The 16,287-nt window shown below is 41.8% G+C and overlaps 1 protein-coding gene and 1 long non-coding RNA gene across 4 annotated transcripts in view; one reads left to right on the forward strand and one right to left on the reverse strand.

Moving 5' to 3' along the window:
- The window catches only part of LOC147014990 (platelet-derived growth factor C-like), a 97,732-nt gene that overhangs the window by 35,551 nt on the left and 45,894 nt on the right, over positions 1-16,287 (forward strand). For both annotated transcript variants that reach the window (XM_085849265.1, XM_085849264.1), the window contains exons 3-4: positions 1,105-1,285; positions 4,033-4,077. In XM_085849265.1, coding sequence (XP_085705391.1) covers positions 1,105-1,285; positions 4,033-4,077 — 226 coding nt within the window. The remainder of the gene's footprint in view (positions 1-1,104; positions 1,286-4,032; positions 4,078-16,287) is intronic.
- LOC147014991 (uncharacterized) overlaps positions 10,955-16,287 on the reverse strand; it is a 7,497-nt gene continuing 2,164 nt past the window's right edge. For both annotated transcript variants that reach the window (XR_015050183.1, XR_015050184.1), the window contains exon 4: positions 10,955-14,404. This is a non-coding gene — a long non-coding RNA (uncharacterized LOC147014991). The remainder of the gene's footprint in view (positions 14,405-16,287) is intronic.

Raw genomic sequence — 16,287 nt, forward strand, 5'->3', positions numbered from 1 at the left:
GACGGGGAGTGCCGGAGAGGGTTCGCCGGCCGCGAGAGAGGTTGGGGCCGGGCGCGACCATGCTGACGGTCGCGGGAGAGAGACTCACCAGCCAAAGGGAGGTCATCATTCTCTTTTTGGGGTTTTTGTATGGATCTTGTGGCGCCGTGTCTCGTAAAGTAGAAGTGTTTAAGTGTTGCCGTGTGTACGCTTATTCGGTTGTAGCTCTGCATCGTTTCTTTTGTTTTCATTGCTTTATGTGCATTTTTATTGCGTATGGCTGTAAATACATGCCTTACATGCTTGTCTGTGTGTGCGTGTGAATAAAATGCTTGCTTGTTGAACTGTGCCCGTTTCGCTTTGTCTTTTCTCTATTGACCCTCCATCTTGCATCACGGAAAGGGGTTCGAATGGGGTGCAACATCCCAGTAATATGTATATATATATATATATATATATATATATATATATATATATATATATATATATATATATTAATCGGTATTAATCGGAACCGTCAAGGCCGACGATAACACCGCTCAGTTCTCACTGTAGCACGGAACGGACCGCTTAAGCGGTTCATGTCCTGAGTCGGCCTGTGGCGTGGTACGATCGCCCGGTCGACCCTCCGCGCAGGTACTTAGGTAGATCGAATTTGGCGAGCAACCCTATCCTGCGCGGGTGGGCAATTGGCACAGTCGTGGTGCGGTTAAACCCCCACCCGTGACTAGCTCCCGGCGTTGTTCCGAGAGGGTCACGACAGAATTGTCCGTCCGGTGGGCGACGTGCCGCGATTCGAGTTACGCGGCCATTTGCACGCCGGCGGGCGCAAATTCGCAACAATATTCTATTTTTTTTTAGTATAGTAGAGATATGTACATGTGTGTGATGGCATGACCTTCAGGTGTTAAGAAATTGAATTCTGTTTATTATTTGCATGGATGGGAGATAAAGTACGCAGATTGAACTTCTAATAATATTATTTCATGTGATATTGACTTGCAATTAGCTTTCATTTTCACTTCAAATGCTGGAGAATGAGATACAATCCTGTGAAGTATAAACACGGACGATAGATTGAATGAAAAATCGTTGTTGTCATGCCTGTGTCCCTGTCACGTGCAGGTACGATTATGTGCAGGTGGAAGAGTGGGTGGCAGGAGAGCAGAAGTTGCTTGGACGTTGGTGTGGCCGTTCAGGTGGTGGCAGATTGGAATCTCGTGCTGCTCAAGTTGTTGTGCTCTTTCACTCGGATTCCTACTTTCCGTCGAGCCCTGGATTCCGTCTTCATTATGCAATTATTGAGGTGCAGAAGTTCAACGTTCAATGTTAAGTCTGATTTATGTGCAAAATGCTTCAATTGGAATCTTATTATAATGGAGCAAACGTATGTGGTTATGTATGTATGTACATTCATGACCAAAACGTCTTCTTTTTCTTCAAATTATCTTCAACAAATTCTGCCATGTTGTTCATATATATATATATATGTACAACCGAGGAAACACATTCAAGACTTACCGGTATTCTTCAGTGCTAATTTTTTTGTTACTTTGACTCGATTAATCGATGAATCGAGATCGACATCAAGATCAAGATCAACATATGGGCAAAAGAAAACATAGCACGTAAAAACCCGCCGCAAGAGCAAGGAAAGCGGTGTATTGGGGGCATCGGGTGGAGGAATGAGGGGTAGGGGAGGATGCATCGGGTGGACAAGATGGAGACAGAAGTAAACTCTCAGGAAGAAAACACTGGAAATTTGGAAGGAAGCGTTTTTGAAAAATCTGAATGAGAACACGAGGTCACATTGCTACTTTTGGAAGCTGACTCCAGTCTTTGGGGGTAAGAGTGGCATTACACCCTCCAAACAACTCAACATATACAGGGCCAGAGTTGTGATCCGACCCTACTCGATGCTTGCAAATCACAAGCTTACTGGATTAACTATGCAGTCATGGTAGGGAGTTTATGATGCCAACTCATGAACCAGTCATTCTCATTCAGATTTTTCAAAACGCTCCTCTGCAGAAAGCATTCTTGATTCGGATTCGTGTTTATTGCTTCGGATGGGTATTCATTCATCCCTAGTAGTCTTGAGCTTAGTAAACTAATTTATTCCTCCTCCCAAGCATGCTCCATCGAACCCGAGTAGCTTATGAGCCTAAAGTGTTTAATTGCTTTCAAGCCACGTACTTACAAAGCCTTTCCTCGGAAGCATTTCAAGTTGCAAGAGACGATTGGTAAGTACGTGGCCTGGCAATAAAACTCATTGGCTGGGATTACCGAAGATTTATTTCATTAACTTTTTTCTTTGGACGTTAACTGAATTTGTCTGCAGTCCTTTTATGGGGTTTTTAGTTGTTGTTTCAATTGAATGAACACACTTGTATGAAGAATTTTATGTTAGACCACAGTCAGGTCAGATCGGGTATGGGAGCATGCGCCAGGGCAGCGTGTCGCTTCGACAACAGTGATGTTCATCAACGCTTGTAAAGTGGGTTTGAAAAATACTCACAATATGGGACTTCCAAAATGCCATATGAATGCCAAACGAGGCCTTTTGCGAATGTGCTGCGTGTGTGTTCACGCCGACTCGTTCTACTCGTGGGGGAACTTTTAACCTCCTGTTCCAACCACAACGTCTGTAATTCAAATCGTCTTTTAAACACATAATTTTCATCATTTAAATGAAACTGGCAATTTCACAGTGGTTAACCATAATTGTTCTGTTTCTGAATGCAAATCTGACTCACGGAAATATGGTGTGTGGTGATATTTCCTTTCGGTGTGCTGGTTACAATGGTGATGTTTAAACCAGAACAAAATAACTCTCACTCACATTTAAAACTCAATGACGTGGTGAAAATGAAGTCGGTTGATAATTAAATCCAACGGTTAGTAAAGAAGAAGGTTCCCTTGGCGTCGAGCCGCCGCGGCTTTGAAATGGCGTCGACGATGGTAAGCAGGAGAGGAGACTCGTTTGTTTTCGTCGTGGTTTGTTCACCAAACAAACAAAATCCACTTCACTCTATTGTCTTGATGATGTAGAACAAAATTCAGTGATAAATATTGACATGTTGAGTTGTCTCTACACCTATTGTCTCTCTGGAAAAACTTCACTGATTGGCTGCTAGTTTTCTTACAAGAATCTATAAAAATAAGACCACTGAATCTGTAGCCTACCTGGGCCCTGGCCTAATGTTAGCACCCAAGTCTGGTAGCATTCTGACTGGTGGGTCTGGAGAAGATTTTCTGAAGGAATTTATGCGATTTTCCCCCAAATTGACTCAGCTGGCCATTGTGACACATTTCCGGTCAGGTGGTTGGCATGACCTCGGCAATTGAACATCTCTACCCTGGCCTAATGTTCTCACCCAAATTTGGCAGCATTCTGACTGGTAGGTCTGGAGAAGAAGATTTTTGAAGGAATTTACCTAGTCCGTCATTTTGACATACTTAAAGTCGCGTAACTGGAACAAACTTTGCAATCCCTGTTACCAGTCTGGAGCGGGACCTTGTTACCAAATTTCAGGCAGATCGGCCCAGCGGTTTGGCCGGAGAAGTTGAAATGGGAGACGGATGGACGGACGGTGCACAATGACAATACTTTAACTGGAATTCCAATTCTCGATAAGCGAAGAATGGAAGGCTTGCTTGATGTGAAAGAATCTATATTAAAACAGAAATCATGAAAGTCACTGATATTGAAAATTAGAACCTCCCTCCAGCTCTCCCCTTTTACGGATAAAGAGAAACCTGTCACGTGATCCACCTGAGAAGTTTTAGCATTCAGCCATGGGAGTTCCGATTGGTAGTTTCTTGGTATGGTTCGAGTGATGATGCTTGCCTTGCTCAACGAGGGTTTTCTCGTTTTGAGTTTGAACTGAACTGAACTTTGCTCCTCTCATATGGGGCAGTGGTTCTTGTGTTGATAGACTACAACCTCACGTGGAATGTTTGTAATCAAACTTGAAAAAATATAAAATGCAGGTGAAATTAATTTGCTCTTCTGTTTTTTTTTTTTTTTGTCGCTCCTTGTTCAAACGGCAGGTATTGGAGACAACAACTGCTTTTAAAGACCTTCCCATGAGCCAGGTATGTCGAATGAGGAAAATTATTAATTATTTCTTTTAATTATTATCCCTCAAAATTGATGCTGAATGAACGTGTTGCTTTGGTGTGTGCACTGACCATTCGAGCTCCAAATCTTGTTGTTGTTTTTGTAACCATGGTCTGAGGCTCATGGAGGAGTTTGGACATCAAGCACTTGTAGGAAAATGACACGAGGAGACATCAATGTACCGATATGCAAATTTTATGGACAGGAGATTGTGGACAAATCTGCACAGTGGATGAGATTTGAGCATGTCATCCTGAGTTATATGTAGAATATGACAGAGTAAACATTAAAGGGTCATATATTTATGATGTTCACAAATATGGTGGAATTTTTTTTTTTAAGCCCCATTTTCTCCATGTGCAAGTAAAAACGAGGTTGGTTCTAACTTTTAAAGCTTCAACGATTCCAATACGATACTTGTTGAGGAACCTTATTATATTTATCTCAACGTTATCATCATCATCACATAACAATCTGTTACCCAACGAAGTACGAAGTACTCATTTAAAAAAAATATCTGTCATGATGACGATGTATAATGTGTATTTGTAAAACATTGACCCATGTGCTCTACACAGCAAGATTCTCTGATGTATACATTGTGTCATCAACCTGTTAATTAATTTTTTTAACTTTGGGTCACTAATGTTACCAATGCAGGTGGCGTGCTTTCATCAAATACTGAACATGTGTTTATCATGCGTCGTCACGCTTTTGCTAAGTACATGAATCGAGCACACGAGAGTTGTATGTTGACATATAGCCTTGCCAGTAAATTAATGAAATGTGATTGGTAAAAATTTACATCACTAGTCTGACCTACCAAAGCAGAACATCACCAAACACCATAAATATGGACGATGGATACATTTATCAGGTAAGGCCTTAGTGGCGGAAATATTTTAAGGTGTTACGTGATGTATCTGTTATTCTGCACTCAAAATGAATGTTCCTTGATTGAGACATTTTAAGTTAGCATATTGCATATCAGGGGCTGGTAGGGTGGCCTAGTGGTACACATACTTATCGGAAAGACATCTCACCTGGGTTTGAACCCCGACCCAGTTATTAACTGTCATCCCGGTGTTTCACAGGCAGTGATTCATCAATGTGTGGACCGTCCCTCCGATGGACGTCAAACAGGTGTCCCATCTGCCGGAATTAGTTGGTGGACGTTAAAGACCCCACGGTGTCCTTCATGAAGAGTAGCAGAGCTATGGCTGGCACCCTGAACAGATTGCTAATTCCTGCTCCACCGACTGCTTGGAGAGGAACGGCATCGCACGCAGTACAAGCCTTCCCAATAAACTGTTTCGGAATCATCAACGCTCTGCAGCAGAGTATGATACATCAAATTGGATCGGAAATTGAATATCACGTGACCTTCTATGATAGCTGAGATCAAGTGCGTCACTTTAAAATGGAAAATTCTGAGAATGCTGTGATATAATCATTAACTTGAGGGTCATTGTGTTGTCCATTCCATTACCAAATCCTGGTTAATTTCCTGATGAGGATGGGCTTGTCTAAAAACTGTCTGTCTGTGCTTCACAAGTGGAACATCACAACATCAAGTGCTCCGTCCTTTTGTCGTCTCTGTTCATGCTCCTTTATAGACGTTAAACGTGTCACTGTGCCTTTCTCAACAAGTAGGCCATGGCGTGCAGGTACCATTGCCAAATTACAAAACTTCTGCACTGACCACAGCCATCGGTCACTGATCACTGATCACTGATCACTTGTTCTTCTCGAGGACAGGCATCGCAAGGTCTATTGGATGAAGGAGATTTGTTTTTTTAAATTCGAACTCGATCGTTAATTTTATTACCATTTAGCTGTTGTGAACAGTGATGCCTGATACAAACATAAACCATGATTTTAAATATTTATTCGAGATCGTCATTGCGAAGGATGTGGACAGGTGTGTGCGTGTGGTTGTGAAAGTATCAATGGAGGTGTAGGTGTGGTTTTGGGTGCTGAGAAGGTTTTATGCCGATGCATGAGGTTAGCATGGTAAAACAACCTCGCGGATGAGATCGACAGACAAAGCAAGACCTTTCTGTTAGGCCACAGACTAAATGATGAACTTTCACCCGTACCGTTGTTTGGCATGAATGACTCTTCAACGTCGGTCGTCCTTGAGGAGCTGCAACATTTCAAATTCTTTACATGAGCAATCCAATAGGAGCAGACCCCTCTAGGTCACTGTGTCCTGGAAACGGATACCTCTCCTCTCCTACGTTTTATCATCGCAACGAAACGGACTGAGCTGCTATGTATGCTATGTATTTCCTGTGCTTTAATCATTGAGATTACCGAGGGTGTGGACCTGGTAGTTTGTGTGGGAATATCAAATTATCCATGAAGTTTATGAAGATCTAATGAGATTTCACCTGCCTTTTGTGCCTGCATTGTTTCACCTTATCTCAAAAGTACAAGAATCCTTTACGCTTCCCATTAAGTGCTTCATAATATTCTTGTTATGAACGCTGAACATTGTCTGGTGATGGAAGTCACTTTATGATAGTTTGTGAGTACTTTTGTAAAGGTATGAAGTACTTTGTGTAATTATAAAGTACTTTTTCATTATTTATTGTACTTTTATCACACTGTACAGGTGAGATAAGTTGGTTAAATTTCCACCATCGCAAGTTGTCAAGATTAGAGGCTAAAATGTGTTTTTTTGTTTTTGTTAATTCGGTCACAATCTGACAAAAGTAGGTTAAGGACATGAATCAAATATCAGGTGCACAACTTCAGTGCCGGTATACTATTATGATGCAAAATTTCATTCCAAACGTCCCAGCGGACTCCAAGATACAGCTTGGAAATTTGGAGTGTTGATATTGCAGGAAGAAAAATGGAAATAAAAATCATTTTCTCAATGGTGGTTTAGTACTCCTGGGGGGTCTAACAAACTCTATGGTACCATTAACAAGTTCGAATTGCGAACATACCCCGTGGGAGTTCATTCGTACAACTCTCAGGTGAGCGATAGCACGGATGACAGGTAGTTTTGAAATTTGGTAAGATTTTCATCGCATCAGAAAAAGAAACCAGAACACCTCACAAGAGTGAGGCTAGTTTCATATCATTTGCGACTTAATTTTGCATTTGGCATTGCCCAGCACATTTTATTTATTTTTTTTAATAACAATTTTAAGAAAATGGGCCAAAAGGGCCATTTCTCGGCCCAGAGGGCCGGAATCGCACTTTAGCCTCATTTACTGCCTGGGTAATGGTCCCTAGAATATACCTGTCAAGTTTGGTTCGGTTCTGTTTACGAACAACCGAGAAATAGCATTTTTAAAAAAAAAAATGGGCCGAGAGGGCCGTTTGTCGGCCCAAAGGGCCATAATCTCACTTTGATGAAGTGCAGAATGAATGAATGTTCAGTATTTCATCTTTATTTTTTGTCTTTCTCAATAAGATCTGTACACTCGTGATGGAGGTCGAAGGTTCGATTCGTAAAAGTCGTTTTCAATGGCTCATCGTGAGGCAGACACTAACTCCCACATTTTATTGGAGGACTTGGTAAGGAAATTGTACTTAATGTCGATTCATGAAATTATTTCCAAGACAATTCCACAGAGACAAGTGTGCTTGAGTTTTTGTTCACGTTTTGGAAAGTTTTAATGTTTAGCAAATTTGGCAAACTATTTTTTTCAACTGAAAACAAATCACTCGCATTTTGGAGGAAATATTGAGTTTCTATGAACCCAAAGTAACCTTTTGTTTTTAGATTTTTAAACTTTTTATTATCATGCTAACGCCTGAAAAGGAAGGTTTACAATTGGTGCGCTCTCTCAACAATCACAGAAGCACTGAAACATGGTTTTGAACAAGGAGGATGGAGCAAAACCGATCAAACATCCGCGAAAAGATGTTGTCTTGGCGTGACCAAAAGGGACAAAAAGAGAAACGCTTGGATCAAACAGAAAATCGGCGTGGGCGGTCGCTAATTCCTTGAAATTCTGGTCACGATCAAAAATCCGAAGTGGAACTGGGCCAGAAACATAGTAATGAGAAAGGACAACCGGTTACGAACAAAACAAAACAAGACATTCAAACTGGCAACCGAGAGAAGGCCCTAAAAGAAGCAGAGGTAGAGCAAAAGATCAGGTGGAGAGAAGAAATTGAAAAATGTATTTCAGTCCAATGACGTCGAATTGCATTAACTGGAACAGAATGGACCGTGGTGAGGGAGGCCTTCATCCTGCAGTTGACTCAAGTCAAGGCTAGGCTACCGTTTAATTCACGTTCAATAACATCTCATCAATAGCAAAAACAGTTGGTCGTACATGATGATGACTTGTATGGGGATGTTGATTAGACTTTTAGGTAGTTTGAGTATTGATGGGTGATTGTGTACGGAGTGCTATTGGTGGGGGTCTTGTTCAGGGGGGTTGTGTGATTGATGTGTGTTTTTAACCAAGTCCATGCCCCCTCTCCGAGGGGAAGAAAAGAAAAAAAAATTACAAAAAAAAACCCCCCCAAAAAAACATTTTTTTTTCTTTCATTAATTAAAAACATTTTTTTTTCATTTTCTTGGATCTTGGGTTGGTGTGGTGTTCGCACAGGCATGATGGGCTGAATGGCCTCCACCTGTGTTGGATTTCCTTGTTGTTCCTTGTATTGATGATGGTGGGACATGGCTAGCAATTATATAACATGGAATTACCGAAGCATCATGTATGCACAAACGCAGAAGGACCTTTTTACAATCCGAATGAATCCACGTAATTTCTCAATCACAAGGTTCTTCCTCAAACACACAGTGACATATCTTTTCCACTATAATTATACACAGTACACCAATATGGGAGAGCACATTCGCCTCTAAGCTGTCTACCCTGGGTTTCAATCCCGATTGAGTTATAAACTGTCATCCCGGTGTTTTGCAGGCAGAGTGATCCATCAATGTGTGTGCCGTCCACGGATGGACGTTAAACTGGCTTCCCTCCATCCCGTCTACCACCAGCAGTAGTTGCTGGACGTTAAAGATCTCACAGGTGTCCTTCGCGAAGATTCGGCGAGCTATCATCAGCAACATGAACAAATGACAAATTTCTGCCCTGACCTTCGTCGAACGTTCAGCCTGGCCAGCCGGTCCGTGAAAAATTTGGGCCAAGTTTTCCCGGCTAACCCTACAAGAATTTTGGAATGGTCGTGGCCATTAACGAGGAAGACACCAATATGACAGAGTCAGTTTAGTGTTCCTTCCAAAGCTGGTCGGTTCAAGGTTACTTCACCTGATCGCCTTGGAAGGGAGTTTGCAATCATTCTGATTTAAAGTTTATGGATTCTAATTTCTAACTCGATTAAAGGCACAGTATTGACAGATATCCAGCAACATTAACAGGTGGCCAACATCGATGTCAATGCATTCTTTCACCTTGGGTTTCAAACACCGACACGGTGGGAAGAAAACGACATGACCATGCCTGGTTCTTGATAATTAAACAAAAGTGAAATATTAGGTTTCGTGCTCAGGGTTCAATGCAATCTTGCAATGGTTCATGCTAAACACAACGAAATGGTCCAATTTAGGGAAAAGATCTTCAACGGTAAAGGGAATACAGTGTGTTGACCACAATTACGCAGTGGAAGAGTTCAGGGTTAAACATTCTTGTGTGAAACACGGCCACCACGAGTCCTTCAGGCCGAGCATGCTTTTGTGCTTCAAATGCAGACGTACATCTGTTCACCCAATCACTTTCAGGCATGCTTGTTGGAGGCAATTGAGATGGATTTTCTGCTTTTCTGTTTTTTCTGCCCAACCAGCTGGTAGACCTCCCATGGCAATGAAGGCTTACAGTGGCATCTCAGCTTCCTCCTGTAAGAAGCCAATCAAGCTGCTCAATGTCGTCTTCTTATCGAGAAAAAGACCATGGTGAATATTTTGCCAGGATCATTGACGTGCGATAAATGTGGGTCTCAGTCATGCCGCTACAGGCTATCTGTATTTATGGGATACAAAATAGAGTCTCCCTTCCTTCCTCACCGTATGTCACATATGTTCTCCTCCTCAGATCCTCAACCATTATTTTTTGCTTCTTTTTTACTTCCTTTCTTCTCTGGAATACATATTATGCCGTAGTTCACCTCTTCGCTGCTGTTCTTTGATCACATGTTCCACAAAGTCGATAAAACCTGTGGTTAATGTAGCTGGATCCCTTTCGTTTGCCACATTCCAATCATTTGCTTCAAAACTGCTGGAAGAGATTCAGCTGGTCGGCCACAAACACTTGTCTGCAATAGAAAAGGTGCAAACCTCGGTGGTCCGTGGGATGTTTATCTCAGGAATACGTATGCTCGTCTGTTCTGTAATGAGCATCCCAGATGTATTGAAATCCGCAACAACCCCATGCTGACCGTGACTTTAGTGCACAAGGACAGGAGCTAAATCACGATGCAAGATGTGCACGAGAGCTGGGAGTCATAAAGGAAGCAGCAGGTAGCCAAGCATAAGAACATTTTGATGTGGAAACATTATCGCTGCAAATATTTACTGTGTAAAGTAATGCACCATGTCCTTCCTTACTCAATGTACTGTGATCCCGACCGACTGGAGAGAGGTGAAAAGTTTACAAATCGGGGAGTAATCAATGTTATACGAAAGAACAGTCAAAGCAAACCCATGAAATCATTTATCATTGTGGGTATAAGGTGTTTGGGTGTTTTGGGATTATTTTGGAATAGTACAGAATGGACCATGCTCAGGGAGGCCTAAATGGAAAGCTAATAAGTAATATTTCATTTATCTGGAACAAAATTTCATATCCCTTTAACTCATAAAAATGTATGTTATAAAAGCCTCTTTCCGGGTCGAACAAGAAGAAGAAACGGGAATGTGAGTTTAATGCAGCGGGTTCGAACGGTAACATGTATTATTATATAACAGCAGGAAACCTTTAGAAGGACACGGAAGGAGCACACAAAATTATATGGAGTAATATTTGCCGAAACAATATAAAAACATATAAAAGTATGCGGAAAGAGCAAACAAACAACAACCACAGCTGCCATGACTGCAGTAGCAACAGCAATATCAACAACAGCAGCAACTACATGTTATGAAAGATCCAATTTTTCATGTTTCACTTCATTTTACCTCCTCATTGAGATTCACAGATAGACATGCAGTGTGCTTGTGAATTACAACATGCAGTCTTTTGATTATCGACATCAAGGAAGCGACAGGTAGGCATGTCTAATACAATTTTAATACAGTACAACGGTGTCCGTCTGTCTAGTTTCCAATTCCCTCTCTGACTTCTTCAAGCAGTGTCACCCAACTCTGCAGGCATAATTATTGGTTCACGAAAAAAAATAAGTGACCACTATATTCGTTATTGTTGTATGTCTGTCTGTCTGTCTGTCTGTCTGTCTGTCTGTCTGTCCCGAGCAGAGTTCCGTGGGTTTTGATCTGATCCTGATAAAATTTTGGTGGGAGGTTTATATCATGATCGAGTTGTGTTTTCCTGAGAATGGGTGTGGTGCGCCCATTATGGGCAGAGCCACGCCCAAAAAACATGTCTTTAGGGGGTAGCCGATTTCAATTTGCATCTTCTCCAAGGGGTTTTGTCGAATCTGACAGGGGTTTCGGTATTTGGTTAGCCCAATGGCACCTGCATAGCCCCACGGAGCTCGATTTTTCATTTTCATCCCAAGGTCAAGGTCACAATGTCACGAACTTAGAAAATTGCGAATTTTGACATAAAAATCATATGACCGCCCAAACTTTGAGAGCTAGGATGACAATATTTTTTATGCATAATCTTGAGGTCATTCCCCACCAAAAGTTTTCAAACAATTTTCCTCTATCTCAAACACCTTGCCCGTGGCGCCCCCTTCAAGTTTGTTTTTACGCTGATTTCATCAACGTATGGATAATCCGAAGAGTGCGAAATGCCATACAGCCTATATGACGTTGTATTGTTCCTGGAATGTTCCAGAGGAAGTTTTGCACCAAAGGTCATAATCCTTGACCTTTGACCTTTAAAGTTCACAAAGGTCAAATTTTCAAAATTGTGGGAATCGAACCGAGTTTTCGACCTTCTTCGATGAACTAACTCCAATAATCTATAGCACATATCCTGTTTCCTTATTTTAATGTCCACAACATTGTTTTGTGACCTTTAAAGGTTATGCAAAGGTAAAATTTTGAATGTTGTTGAACAAAACCGGGTTTTGGACATTTTGCAGCTAATAACCTGTCACTCGTACCACACCATGTTGATCATTTTTATAACTTGGGCAAAAATTATCACATTGTCTCATCCTTGACTTCTGAAACAATCTGCATCGTCAAATAGCGCTCGTGAACCACCGTCGTCTTCAGACTTGTCTGTCTTTAAATTCCACTTACAGCATTAGAATTTACTTTCTTCTTTTATTAAACTAGTGTGCCCGTTGGTCCGATGGACCAAATTTTCATTGGTCTTCACAGCCTCGTTGCATACCCACCTGCTGTACTGCTTGAGCATTAGCTTGCCTTTCACCAAGCCCAGATATGCTTGGGGCCAACACGAGGATTATATGTTCTTTCTTATTATTTCCATTTGATACGACTATTCTTATTATTGTTTTCATTATTGTTTTATTGTATTGTCAAGGCACTTGCCATGCTGGATTACATCACGACAGGCATTCCCTGGTGGACGTGCTTCGGTCCAATGCGACTGGAGTCTTATTATTATTATTATTATTATTATTATTATTATTATTATTGTTTTGTTGTTCTACGGTCCTCCTGTCCTACCAAATGCTACCCCACCCCATCACCCATCCTTTACCGGTATATCCGCTAGTTATTATTATTTATATCTTGTTATAAATTATTTTAATGTGCAGTATTTCTCCATTTGCACATGTTTATATTTGTGCATATTATAATGAGTGTGTTAAGGTCCATATGTTTGTTAGAACTACAAGGTTTCTTAATTGTGTATTTTCATCACAAGAGTTGTCAGAAAAAAGTTAAAATGTATTTTCACAGGCTTCCATATTTTTACAAATTCAACTTTGCAATCGAAATCGGGGATGATAAGAGGTGGTGGTGAACAGCTGTTTTGAAGGCTTGGAGGGAAGAATGGGAATGAATAGAGTTAGGGAGTTTATTCCAAATGCGGGAAAAAGAGGAATGAAAGAGTGAAGGTGAGCAGTAATTCGTGAAATTTTGCTCATTTTCTCATTTTCTTGCTCATTTTCTTGTTGTAATTTGTGTAGTATGCTGATGTTTATAATGTCCCTGTTTTACATGTAGTATGTGTACAAGCTCTATCATTAGCCTTATCAATGTCAGAAAAACAAATATTTGTCATCATACTTTGTGTATAAATACCAACTTTATTTCTTGTTGACTGAAATACTTTATACACATCACTCAAAGTGGTTATAACCATTCAGCTGCTTTGGGTCTGACTGATAAGACCTGTCTGGCTGTTAAATAATCAGTTTCAACGTCAATTTGAGTTTCCTTTTGAATGTGTTTATATTTCAATTTTAAATAGTTTGTGATACAAATTGTGATATTTGTGGAATATGCATAAAAAAATTGATTCTAAATGTTATCACAAGATAATCATGTTTGAATAGACCTTCCTTGAATGTTCATTAGAACAGTTGTCCTTGATAGGTAGATTACTGGCATAGTGGTTGGTGACACTGGACTGGCATTTTCAGATGTTGTGGGTTCAAATCTAACTGAAGGTAGCAGTAATTTAAGATTTCGGTTTTAAGCTTCTGAAAACTCAGATTGTCCAAGAAGATTTACCAAGTCTCGAGCTAAACGTCAGTAAAAACTAGTCGGTTCTCTCATGACTTTCATTTGAGAGGTAATCTCCCTACTGTACCTACTCTGGTAATCCACACATGTTGTTAGTTCACACAGTCAATGACTCTTAATGCTCTCAGGGCAAGATGAGTTGGGTACTACGTACAAAAAAGCAGTTATACATTAAATATTGTTTAACCTCATCCAGATATGGTTTCATAATGATGATCGTGCACGCGACAACCGTCGTGATGTCTGCAACAGCACCCGGTGTCTGGCCGTGAAATCTGCAGCGGTGCCGAGGGTGCCGGCGGTGGTGAGCCACGTCTGCATTGCCATTGGAATGTGGTGACAGGGGTTGAAACATCGCACTCGCATCGTCTGGCCAATTAGCTCTGCAGTGGGTCTCATGAGAGCCAGGAAAAAAAGAGAAAAAGGGAGATGCTTGTAACTTGGGTTTCTTTCCAGACTTTGATCTTGCCTCCTTGACTTTGGTCCAAGTTTGGGGCCTGGGTGCACGGTGACTGTGAAGGTACATAAAGCTTTTAGCAAACTTGTTAACACAACCAACCTGTGCTGGCATTCGTTTTCCTGTGAACATTTTATATCGGATCAGTGTCTTGTACCATATTTAGAGTTTATTAACATTCCTTTTAAAACCAAAATTTACACAAACTGAAAGTAGTGACAAATTGTTTCAGGGAAACATTTCTCTTGGCCATGCAGTGCGACCCCAGCGCAGATGAGGCTGTGTTTTGAATGATTTTCAATTTTACCTTTTATATTAGAGCCAGTTTTAAGTACAGTTCATATTGTTGCGGAGCCGGGTATCGGCGGCGAGCACAACCGCGAGGTGGAGCTGTATGGTCGACTCTGCCGAACACCCGGAATCTAGATCGTACCTTTCGGAAAACTCCGCGGGTACGGATCTTTTACCGGACCGTGAATCGTCAATAATTTGACCACGTGGGATAGGGTTAATTGCCAAACTTCAATATACCTAATTACCCACGCGGACAAAGCTACCGAGTATTCACACCCTCGACGGCCCTCGTTGAGTCGAGCCGTTAGCGTGCCCGACCCGTGCGCAACCCGAGCGGATGGTTGCCGAAGTCCCGTCGGTCCAAATGTACATTTACAGCGGCAACAGCCTTTGTAATTCACCAATACGCGCCATGTTAAGCCAATTGAAGAAACACAGAAACGAGCTGATACATTGAACAAATGGGGTATTTATTCACAGGAATCAGGGAAACGAGGGAAGCATGTAAGGGCAGAGTTATCACGACTAATAGAGAATGCAAGTTTACACACAAGCACTTAAACAATTCCTACTTACAGACGGGCCCACAGACAGACGCACACCCAAAAGAAACGGACCCAAAATGGTCTTTATTATCCCTTCAGCTCGGTAGAAAGTTGGACTGAGGGACGAGAAAGTGGCTGGCTGCCTGGCCGCGAGCGCGCGGCTCGACGTCCACACCTTCCCGGAGCACCAGTCGGCACGAACGGACCAAGGGCAGCCGACGCAGGCCATGCTCGTGACGAAATGACCCGGGAACCAGAACACGCCGGCGACGGGATCAGCCGGGAACCAGAACAAGCGCTGGTGAAGACGGGGCGCAGATTCTCTCCTACCCGCTCAAGCAGATTCTCTTGATTATTTGCTCTCCGACCCTTTTCTCGCTCTCTGGTGCGGTCCGCTCATCACGGCCCACCCTCATTGGGTGGAACACGATGCATTCCCTTATTTAGCGTGCAGCCAAGTGGACCAGTTCATGACCATATTTTGGAATGGAATTCAGTCCGCTCATCGTTGGGTGGGACACGACGCATTCTCTTATTTGGCGTGCAGCCAAGTGAACCGGTTGATGACCATATTTTGGAATGGAATTCAGTCCGCTCATCATTGGGTGGGACACGACGCATTCTCTTATTTGGCGCGCAGCCAAGTGAACCGGTTCATGATCATATTTGGGAATGGAATTCACTCCCGAACGAATTCCGAACACACCCGCATACCAGCGAGCGTGCGGAGAATGCCGGGAGCAGAGGGTTGTCGCTGTGAGAGCGAAGATGGTGTTGTTGTATTTGTAGATATAGTAGCCGTAGTTGTTGTTGTGAGTGATGTAAAAATCCTATCACAATAACTCACAGCACATGTACATTTATTCACCCATTAAACGAGGGACAGTGACCCTAACTAAAAAAAACCACATACTTACCCGATATAACTGTTCTATAGGACCTGTATGTTGAGTGCTCCTGGCTTCCAGATTTGTAACAATATTTCGTCTGATTTGTATATCTTTATAGTTTGTAGATTGTTGCCATGAATAAGCCAGCATGTGTACGTACCATCAAATTTTCTTCCCGTTAATGTTTTCGTTGTTGTTGTTCATTTTAC

This window comes from Eptatretus burgeri, chromosome 12 (genome assembly GCF_056783735.1).
Source record: "Eptatretus burgeri isolate ZD-2024b chromosome 12, Ebu_testis_v1, whole genome shotgun sequence".
Lineage (NCBI taxonomy): Eukaryota > Metazoa > Chordata > Myxini > Myxiniformes > Myxinidae > Eptatretus > Eptatretus burgeri.